Genomic DNA, 11,742 nt, shown 5'->3' with positions numbered 1-11,742 from the left:
TTCTTTCTTTCTTTCTCCCTTTCTTTCTTTCTTTCTCCCTTTCTTCCTTTCTCTTTCTGTTCTCTCTTTCTTTGTTTCTTTTTTCTTTCCTGTTTCTCTTACCACCCCTGCCTCTAAACTCCTTCATTGTAAGAGATGGTATAGATAGAATTATTGTTCAGGTATGGGTAAGTGGGTTGGACTGGATGACTTTGGAAATTCCTCTCATTTTGAGTTTCAATGACTCTTTGGCCACAGAAATTGACCACAGAATAAACCAAAAAAATAGAAGACAGAGCTTCTGTTCCTGATTCCCCTTTTCAAAGGGAAGGAATCCCAGAAAAGCACAAAAAACAATTTGTGCACCCACTCTCTAACACTTAGCTACATGCTCAGGAGTATGTAAATAAACATGGGACTTGGTCTTTGACTTTAAGGTGTACTGAATGCAAATAACCTTAGCAGTGGCAGAAATTGCCAGACACTCCCTCTAGCACAAATGGTCCTATCTATTCAATCTCTATTATGCTAATAATCTTAGGAAAGAACAACACAGAAAAAGTCAATCCAGTATAGCGCAATAGACTTGAAATTAATAAGAAATGAATTCAAATCTCACTTCTGACACTTACCACCTGTATGATCTTAGAAAACTTCTCTAGGTCTTAGTTTTCTCGTCTGTGAATGGACCCCAGACAGCTAGGTGGTAGAGTGGATACAGTGGATTGAGTGATGGGCCTGAGGTCATAAATACTCATCTTCTTGAGTTCAAATCTAGCCTCAGACACTTATTAGCTATGTGACCCTGAGAAAGTCACTTAACCTCTGTTTGCATCAGTTTCCTTATTTTTAGAGCTAGAGAAGGAAGATAGCAAACCATTCCAGTGTCTTTGCCAAGAAAACTCCAAATGGGTTCATGGAGTATTAAATGGAACTGAAAAAAAATGAACAAAAATGGACCCAATGACTTGAAAGTCCTTTTCAGTTCTCAATATATGGCCTTGTGAGTTCTCTTTTTCTATACATAGATGAAATAACTAGAAACGTGTAATGTTTACTCACTGTGGCCAGTTTTTCAATGTCAGCATCACATGATCCAAGTGAAGCAAGTCCAATATCCTAGAGAAGGCAAGGGAAATAAAAAGAGATTTTTTTTTTAAGGTTCTCTACATAATGTCTTTCCATTCCAGATCTTTAGTTATCAGTTCAATTCTGAGTGCACACTAATCCATATTCCCAAAATTATGACTGGACAAGTCTACTCTGGTTAGTGTAGATGAGGGCAGGATAAGGTTAAAGAAAGGGGAAAGGTGCCCTGAAGAGTCTGGTCATATAAAGAAAATGGTTCCTGGTAATATGACATAATTAATGCTGTTCAATAAATATTATTCTAGCTCATAATGAAGGTTGAGAGAATACATATGACCCAAATGCATATTCAAAATTGAAATCAGAATCATTTCAAGTCCTTTGCACTCAGAAGCCTCATCTATACAATAACGGAGATACATTAGATGTTCTTTAAAATCCTTTCTAAGCTATACTTTTTTCCCCATAAAATCCCTTTCATTTATGACAGTGACCCAAGGGCCATCCCAGTTTTGCCATTTTTATAGTCTAAAGTCCCTCCTAGATCTGACATTCTATATTCTAAGGTCCCTTCCAGCTCTGAAAATCGATATCCTAAAGATGTTCCCAGCTCTGGCACTCTCTGATTTAAGGTCTTTTCCTAGCCTTGGCATTCCTGGGTCTAAGGATCCTCTCAGCTCCAGCTCTGTCTTTTCTTTATTCTAACATAAAGACCCTTCCTCCTTTCAATGTGATTCTCCATTTAATTCTCCCAGTGACTGAGTTTGGAGTTAGCACTCATTTCTAACTGGTATAAAAGAACCAATGCAGGTTGGTAGAGGCAAGGGAGAAGAATATCATTACCTGTGAGAACTGAGCAAATTCTTTGTCTGCTAACATTGGGATGTGACCCAACAATTCATGGCAGCAATCTCTGGAAAAATCAAATATGAGATGATATATATGATTTATATATGCAAAAGGAGGACCATATAATCAGGTCTTAGGTACATACATGCAGCATATAATATAATTAGTCTGTACTTCAATGCCCAAATGTATCTGTGATTTTATCCATGTATGTGTGTGTGTGTATTTCCATTGGGGCAGACCCCCTCCCATCAAGCCTCTTTATTCTATGCAATCTTTCTAGATATATTTCCCTAAACACTACAGGAAAGAGCTACTCAATATATTGGAGACCATCCTCTGAGCCTTGAAAAAGTCAGTGGGTACCAAGACTATATTTTAGTTCTCCATCATTCTCTCTTAGTCTTATGATGTGACTGGCTCGCCTGTATTTACTGTCATCTATTTCTTCCGTATTATTCTCCATGGCATTTGGTAGAAAGGATATCATTGTGCAACTGACACTGTTCTAAATCATATCGTAGTTATTTATGCTGTTTTACAATACACACACCCCAGCCAAAGCTAGGGATCATGTCTTTTTCCATCTTTGTATTCTTCGGGTCTAGTAAAATACCTGGTACCTAGAAGGAGCTTAAAGAAGAATCAGGATGGCATAGAGAATAAAGATCTTGTTCTGGAGTCAGAGAGACACTAGTTTATATGCTGCTTCTGTCAAATATAAGATGTGAGAACCTGAGTAAGACATTTAGCCTCTTAGCAATGCAAGCAACTCTTTTAAGATAGTAAGTTGTAGAATAATTGGGTAAAGGTAGATTGGGTAGAGGAAGATGCCACAATAGGAGTTCCCAAGACTGAAGAATCCCAAGTCAGAACCAGATGTAATTATTATATGTAACACAATGGTTACATTCATTCAACATAAAACTGTACATCTATCTATATAAATGTATTTTTGTTGTTCATTTGTTTCAACCACATTCAACTCTTGGTGACCCAGTTCGGGGTTTTGTTACTAGAGTAGTTTGCCATTCATTTCCTTTTCCAGCTCATTTTACAGATGAGGAACTGAGGCAAAGAGTTAAGTGGCTTGTCCAAGGTCACACATCTAGTAATTGGCTGAGATCAGATTTGAACTCAAGAAGATGAGTCTTCCTGACTCCAGTCCTGGCACTTTTATCCACTGTGCCACCTAGTTTCCTTATATAAATGGATACAATTTATTCTTTTAATTTTATTCATTCAATTATACTGTGGCTCTAAAAAGTCAATTTAAACTTAGATCTTTGAAAGAAAATCTCTACCAAAAATATAGTTATTTTTAGGAGTCTTAAAATATGGTTAGAATTTGGTCTTTTAATTCTTTCCCTAAGCTATAGTCTAGAGCACAAATTATTGCTCTTGGAACCCCCACCCCGCCAACATTTCTGTTGTCTGCTTGATTTTAAACAGCACCTCTGCCCCTTTCTACAAGAGTTAATTGAAACATATATTCTATTTCTTAAGCCAGATTTTTACAAAATGTTGCCAGAGTTTTGCAACATCGCTTGGGCTAACCAGAGACCCCCCGGGGTTCCACAAAACCAGGATTTGGACTCAGAGCTCTAGTCAGCAGGTCTAGAATGCTCTGGGATCCACAAGCATCTTCATGGCCAAGGACAGAAGGGTGACTCCTGTCTGAGCCACAGTTTACAATATCTGTACACATGTGGCCTTGGAGTATGGGCTGTGGTCTGCTTTCCTGCCAGAGGGACTCTGAAAGAATGCAGAGAAAAGGAAATGAGTCCTTGGTGCCTCCAATTTAAAGCACTTTGAAAAGCTTCTTCCTCTCTCTAAAAGCATCTGTCTTCTAGGTACCCAGTGTTCTCTCGGTTAAAAGAACTAAAATGATTGTAAATTCGAGTGTAAATTTGCTCTCTGGAGGGAAATTTTCATTTTAAATTTCATCTCTAATTGGAAAAATAAAAAGTGGTTGTCCTCATTTAGTAGAATTTTGAGCACCAGGGAATTTACAGGGAAGTACATGGGAGGTTGAGAGGGGTGGTGCATAGGCTGGTGATCAAGAGCCATCCAAAGCCCTTGAAATAAAACTGTAGGTAGTCACCCAATCTGCCTATGTGCAAAAAAGACCATTCAGTCCTTACCTTATCCCTAGCTGCCAGAAAGATTTTCCTAAGTGTATGTCTAATCATCATACACACACACACACACACACACACACACACACACACACACACCCCTCAATAAATTCCACTGGCGGGGGCAGCTGGGTAGCTCAGTGGAGTGAGAGTCAGGCCTAGAGACAGGAGGTCCTAGGTTCGAATCCGGCCTCAGACACTTCCCAGCTGTGTGACCCTGGGCAAGTCACTTGACCCCCATTGCCCACCCTTACCACTCTTCCACCTATGAGACAATACACCGAAGTACAAGGGTTTAAAAAAAAATAAAAATAAAAACAAATAAATAAATTCCACTGGCTCCCAATATCAAATAAGAACTCTTTGGGTCAGCATTAATGCTCTTTACAACCTGATCCCTTCCCATCTTCCCAGGCTTTTAAAATATTACTCTCCTCTACACAGACTAGTTATTCTAGCCTATTTGCTGATGCTTGCCCATATCACCTACTTCTGTGATGACTGGCTGTCTCCCATGCCCAGAATTCTCTCCCTATTCACCCCTTAGAATTCTCAGGAACCCTTTCTTGATCCTTTCCAATGTGCAGGGCCTTTCCCCTGTAAGGTTACCCAATGTATATCTTGTATACATGGGTTCTCCATAAGTATATGTTGTATTCTCCCATTAGAATGCAAACTGTTCGAGGATAAGCCTCATTTTTTTTAAACCCTTGTACTTCGGTGTATTGTCTCATAGGTGGAAGAGTGGTAAGGGTGGGCAATGGAGGTCAAGTGACTTGCCCAGGGTCACACAGCTGGGAAGTGGCTGAGGCCGGGTTTGAACCTAGGACCTCTCGTCTCTAGGCCTGACTCTCACTCCACTGAGCTATCCAGCTGCCCCTGCCTTATTTTGTTTTTGAAATTATAGCACCAGCCGTTGGTAAAGTGCTTGATCCATAGTAGGTGCTTTAATAAATACTTTTTGATAGATTGAAGAATTACCAACTTCTGTACCTTGAATAAGGGAAGAGAGGAGGTCTTTATAATTTCAGAAACAGATGCAATGTAAAAACCAAAAGCATCAATTTAAAAAGAAACCTACTTCCTAGGAGAGGTTCCATAAACTATGTCTACAGGGCAGGATCCAGAGAGAAAATAAGACAACAAAAGACATTGCATCAGGCAAGCCACAAAGACCACAAGGGCATGATAACAAGAGAGGGTCTTACGGTTCTGGAGAATGCATGGGAGAAGAGTAATGTCTGATGTACTGGGTACTCTGGAATACACGGAAGGCCAAGCTGGCAAGGAAGTCACGAGCAGAAAGGAGTCCTGCAGCAGGCCTCAGTTGAAAACCAGTTGTCTCTGGGTGCCAGAAAGAGGAAGAATGAGATTTCTGAGATACTTCCAGTCAAAAGCAGGGTTCTGAGCCAACCTCTTGGAAACTCTTCAATAAACTGCACAGAACCAACTTTGCATCCTGAAAATATGACTGTACATCATCCAGACGTTGAAGTACACTGGGCTTAGAGTTAGGAAGACTTGATTTTAAATCTTGTCTTTACGACTCTAGGTAAGTCATTTAATATCTCTTAACCTCAATTTCCTCATCTGTAAGATGGGGAAAATAATAGCACTTATTTCACAGGGCCATAGTGAGGACCAAATGAAATATTTCCAAAATGTTTTGCAAAATTTTAAAGCGCTATACAAATGCTAGCTATTAGGCAACCAAAGAAAATCGATGAGCTAAATGTAATCAGGATAAATGTAAAGTTCTACAGCAGGGTTCAAAAAATCAGCCATACAAAGACAAGATAGGATAGGTATAGCTGGATAACTATCCACGTGAAGAGGATTTGAGTGGTAGACAACTATAAAATGAGTCAATGCTATAATGCAGCAGCCCAAACCAAAAAAGGTTGATAGGCAAATTAAGGAAGACATCGTGTCCCTAATGGAGAAGGTGAGATGGCCAACCCTCCCTTTTTTATCGTAGGGTTTACAAAGAACTTTCCTCAAAACAACCCTCTTAGTAGGATATGTTGAGTTCTCAACATTTTACAGATGAGGAAACTGAATCTCAGAAAGATTAACTCACTGAACCATCAGGCACACAGCTACAAAAATGTAGGAACCAAGGCTTTAACACAGGTTTGGTCCAGGTCTAGTCTACTGTGTCTTGTTATGGAGGCCAACATAATACAATGTAAAGAAAATTTACTTCTAATAAAGTACTTACTTCTAGAAATTTCTAGTAAAGTATTTACTTCTAGAAACTTCAGAGGACCTTCAGTCAAAGTCTGACTCCTGGGGAATCTACCTATTTGTCTATCTGTCTATCTATCTGTCTGTCTATCTATCTATCTATCTATCTATCTATCTATCTATCTATCTATCTATCTATCTATCTGTCTATCAATTTATCTATCTGTCTGTTTATCTGTCCATCTGTTTATCTATCTCTCCATCTATTTCCCCTAATCGGGTGTCTACCCCAAGCATCTGAAGACTTCCCCTAGCAGAAAGGGTGGATAAAAATAATTTATTCCAGTAGCCATAAAGGCAACTGGAACAGATGCTATGACATACTTAGAGGTTGGCCAGAGATGGAATATGCCAAGATCATCCATTGCATCCTAGATCATCACCATTCATTCTAATTTTTGTCTTGCCACAGGACTGTTGACACTGTAGGAATAAGGTTGAAAACTATACAATTCTGCCTGATTTAAATCCAATTCTCCCCGTGATATCATTAGGGTACTTCCTTTCCTGCCATAGCAAACACAATATGGTGAAAGTAATCTAACCTTTTCTGGCAAAATAGCATATGGGCAAGTTAGAGATTATCTTTCTGACATCTAGTTTTCACTCTACAGTCCTCAAACTACAAGTGGTATAGGAGATTATTTTGGGAAAAAACAACTAAGACCCTGAAGTTGCTTTGGTAGTTGTTTGTTTTTTAGCCAAATACTCAGGATCAACTTGTTTTCTACTTGGGTTGATGCTTTAAGGTTTCCTAGGTAATACTCAAGTAACCAGAAAACAAACAAACACAAATAAGCATTTTGGTTTGCCCCAGTTTTATTGGACATAGGTAACTGGGAGAGCCAAAGCCTGATCAAAATGCCCCTTCTAGAGTCCACAGGTGAAGCTCTTTGTAGTATCAGGGATAATCAAGTAATATATTGATCAAGGACTAGAAGGTATCTTAGAGGTCATCTATCCAAGTTAACTCCATCATTTTACAGGTCCTAACACATGATGCTAATGATGATAGCATTTATATAGCATGTTAAAGTTTATGAAATATTTATGTAATGTTTTAACTTTTGCAAAGCATTTTGCAAATATTATCTTATTTGATCCTAAAAATAAGGGGATGGAAAAAAGAAGGCAGTGGAGGAGGATTATCAAATTAATTAAGGCTTCCTATTCATTGGATTCCTTTAGTCAATGTTTTACTTTTTTTTTCAAACTCTTTCCACCTTCCATCTTAGAATCAATACTGTGTATTGGTTATCCAAGGCAGAAGAGTAGTTAAGGGCGAGGCAATGGGGTGCCTAGAGACACCCAGCTAGGAAATGTCTGAGGCTAGATTTGAACCCAGGACCTCCCATCTCTAGCCCTGGCTCTCAATCTTCTGAGCCACCTGGCTGCCCCTACACCTCTAATTTTCTTTCAATCCAACTCAGGTTCTGCCTCCTATAGGAAGCCTCATCTGAATCTACTCCTTTCCCCCAAGGAGCTAGTGCCTCTGTGACCCCAGAAATCACTGGGTCACTAACTCTTATCTGTATTGCTGTGGTTTCTCTCTCCCAGAACATTAGTTCTTCTAAGGCAGGGTCTGTTTCATTTGTCTGTACTTCTGATGTCTAGCACGTAGCCTCTCATAGACTAGGTATTGGAAACTGATTGAAAGTAGAGCTTTTTCTGTACTTTTATTTGAAGAAACTGAGCAACGGTTCATACTTCTGATTTTCAAAGTGCTAGCTGCATGACCCTGGTTAAGTCACTTAGACCTCATTGCCTAGTCCTTACCATTCTTTTACTTTAGAACCAATATACAGTATTGATTCTAAGATGGAAGTAAGAGTTTTTTTTAATGTAATGTTATCTGTTTTAGTGTATTTTTATTTATTAACTATTTCTCAATTACATTTTAATCTGGCTCCGACTAGACTTAGAAGTGTTTTGAACCACACGTGGCCCAGGAGCTCAGCGTCTTGGACACTTCTGGTCAAGATTTAAAAAAAGCAGATAGATACATTTTTTTCCTCCATCAGATAGTACAGATTAAACTTAAAAGTGTGTCATTCATATATTTTTTTCCCCTCCAGAGAGCTGGCTTAAACATTTACCAGCACACACATGTATGAATACAGGATACTCTACACCTTGGGATAGCATCATCTTTGGATTTCTACACCTCAAGGAACAAAGGAGATGAATGTCTTTTTTGTTTAGTCATGAAATTTTCCATATTGTTGAAAAGGCTTGTTATGGTTGCCAGGAAGAATAAATATATAGGAGGATATTTTTTCTTTGAAAAAATAAGGAGGATAGAGCTGGGAAAAAACAAGGAAGAAGAAATGTGGTGGTGGCGGGGTCAGCAGAAGGGTAGGGAATGATGGGAAGATGGGCATGAGTAGAATGATGGCCGCATAACAAGACAAAAAAAAAAAGGAGTTAAATAATTGGCCCAGCAACATCTTCAGTGTGTACACAAGGCCTCTCTCTTTCTCCCTCTCTTGGCCTAAGAAAACCTTCACAGAGGAGGACAAAATAAAACAGACTTTTTTTTTTAACTTAAAAAACTTTGTTGGTAATGAGTTCCAGGTGGGTTGCAGAGCAAATTCCAAATCCAAATAGTTTCCCTAGAAAGAAACAATTGTGTCTGCTTGTACTTCTGTTAACCCCTGAAAGAGAAACTCATAGATGAACCTCCTTGGAATGTCCCATGGACTGAATGGGCATGTACTCTGTGTTGGGCAATCCCCAGAAGTCAAGTCTTCCTTACTCCGTAGTCATTTCCAGGGGCTGTTCCAAATGTTGAGCTGGGTTTTAAATTTATTTTTTGACCTAATTATCTCAGAGATCACTAATCTCCCTATACATGTTGAGGGTAGTGGAGGCCCACTGGGAGAATCCTGCCCATGACTTGTTCTTCTGATATTTCATAATATCCATTTAATGAGAGAGTAATTAGTTGGCTCATGAGCCAGTGTTATGGTCCTGTGCTTTCCATATGCAATGGCAAAATTCAGACATCACACTGGAGTAGTTTATTTTAGGAAATTATCGTAGGAAATTCATGACTCTGCTCTGAGAAGTGATTGGGATTCGATGAAAACTCATCATTTTGTCTCATTGGGTAATTAGTTAGAATGATAATGTTTGAGTTATCTGGCCTAAGAACTGAAACTAACAAAAAATATAACGGAGAAAAAATAAAATAAAATCTCCATTTTTATCTAATCTTTCTTCCAGATAATCATAATGGCATAATGAAAAATATACCAGACTTACTCATAAAACCTGGTTTTGAAGGATATTGGTTAATTTTGCAGAAATACTTTAATTTTTTTCTTCCTTTTTTGTTCATTGTTATAAGTGATAACTATTGGAAAAGGAGCGAGTGGGATATATTTAGATATGAAGGTGATATAAAATCAAAATATATCAATTTATAAAAAAAGAGATATGGGTTCAAATTCCAATTCTAATTCTTATTGACTGTATGGAACTTGGATGAACCCTGCCTCTGATGCTCACTATCTGTATAAAGATGGGTAAACTTGCCTAACTTTTCTGACCTTCAGTTTCTTCATTTGTAAAACTAAAAAGGGAGGGGGGTGTGGATGGATGGATAATGTCTGCAGCTCCAACCTCACAAGATTATTGTGGTACTTAAATAAGATAATGTATGTAAAAACACTTTGTAAACTTTAAAGCATAATGCAAATGTTAGTAACTGTCAACATTATTATTATGAACTTCTTATAGCCGTAGTTTCCTCATCTATAAAATGATAGGGATGAACTAGATGGTCTCTGAGTTCCCTTACAGTTCTAACTCTACATGATCTCTGGGGAAAGAGGAAGGGAAAGAAGGAAAGAAGGGAGTAGAAGGGAAAGAAGAAGAAAAGGGAAGGAAGAAAGGAAGGGAAGAAAAAAGGGGAGGAAAGAAAGATAAGAAAGGAAAGAGAAGGATTAAAGGACAAAGCAGCCTAAAAACAAGAAAGCAAGAAAGAGAACTTCATTTCCAGCATATTTCTGAGGATCCATTATGGAAAAATGGACTAATTCACTATATTATTGACCTGGGTCCTGAATTGGGGGAGGGGAGGACAGGTTGAGAAGTAGGGGATAGTCTAGATCAGTGATGGTGAATCTTTTAGAGACCAAGTGCCCAAATTGCAACCCTCATACCATATGTGAACTTTATCCCAGATAGGGGAGGGAGGAGGTGCTCCCATTGGGCTTCTAGGCAGAAGGACAGGTGGTGGGAGAAATGTCCTCAGGCACATAAGGAGCGAGGGAAAGGAGCTCCATCTCATGTGCCATAGGTTTGCCAACATGGCTTTAGATGATTGGCCAGAGGTAACCAGAAAATAATATGAGAGCTCAACCACTTGGGATGAGAAAGATGACTGACTTTTCAGATGGTTTCCATTTATTACCTTCTCCAACATCACTGAGCTTACTTAGGTACCTGTTGTTTAAAGTGCCTTGAGAATAAACACTATGCTTTGTTCACTGTGGCATCCCTTTAGGAATGAGCACAGAAATCTTCACATTAAAAACACTCAGAAGATGTGTCACAGAATTCCAAGGAGTCCAACTCTTCAACAAATGGACCCTAAGCCTTTCATTGAAGAACTCTAGGGACTGAGAACCTCCTAACTCTCACATAATCTCATTTTATGTCTGGATGCCTCCGATTATTAGGAAATGCTTTTCTTTAAAGGTCAAACCCAAACAAATCTCTATGTAACCTCCATTCATTGCTCCTTGGTCTAACTTCTAGAGCCAAGGAGAGCAAGGCTAACCACTCTTTCAAAAGATGGTCTTCCCATACTTGAAATCTACTATCCTGAGGTTGGATTAGCTCAGCTCTGTTCAAGCATTCATATCAGTAATTTTTGTTTTCATAATGGGTATGTTCTAGGTTTGTGTGTGTGAGTGTGTGTATGTGTGTGTGTGTGTGCGTGTATGCACTCACATATGCTTTTGATGGTGGTGGTGGGGACAAATTGGGAAGCAAGGCTGTGGTGGTAGATTTTCCTTCTGGCACATGAGCAGCTGTAGCTATGGTTGCCTGGATAAGAGTTCTGCCATCAGGGACCAAAAACTGGATTGAATGAGGGAAGGATGAATTAGATGGTCTCTAAGCTCCCTTCCAGCTCTCTATGATCCTGTTCTCTTCTTCAAACTAAATATCACTATCTCATTCAACAGCTCTTCACATGGCATAGTCACTCCCTCACTATCTTAATCTTGCTTTCTGAATTCCTTCCACTTTGTCAATATCTTTCCTAAAATGTTCTTCCTCAAATTTAGTCATTAGAACTTAACAATGAGTCTTCTGAGTGCAAAGACACCTTACTAAGAAAAGATATTTCACTTTTATTTGTGACTTCTGATGTCTTAAGTCTGAGAGTCAGATGAAGTTTAAACCCTCCCCATCTCTGTTTCTAACATGT

General features: G+C 38.9%; 1 protein-coding gene across 1 annotated transcript in view; it reads right to left on the bottom strand.

Moving 5' to 3' along the window:
* LOC123248657 (tyrosine 3-monooxygenase-like) overlaps positions 1–11,742 on the bottom strand; it is a 57,382-nt gene that overhangs the window by 18,460 nt on the left and 27,180 nt on the right. The window contains 3 exon segments of the mRNA XM_044677503.1: positions 1,042–1,098; positions 1,912–1,981; positions 5,264–5,399. Coding sequence (XP_044533438.1) covers positions 1,042–1,098; positions 1,912–1,981; positions 5,264–5,399 — 263 coding nt within the window.

The sequence above is a fragment of the Gracilinanus agilis genome, chromosome 5 (genome assembly GCF_016433145.1).
Source record: "Gracilinanus agilis isolate LMUSP501 chromosome 5, AgileGrace, whole genome shotgun sequence".
In the NCBI taxonomy this organism is placed as follows: Eukaryota; Metazoa; Chordata; class Mammalia; order Didelphimorphia; family Didelphidae; genus Gracilinanus; species Gracilinanus agilis.
This window is presented reverse-complemented; position numbering and strand designations above follow the sequence as displayed.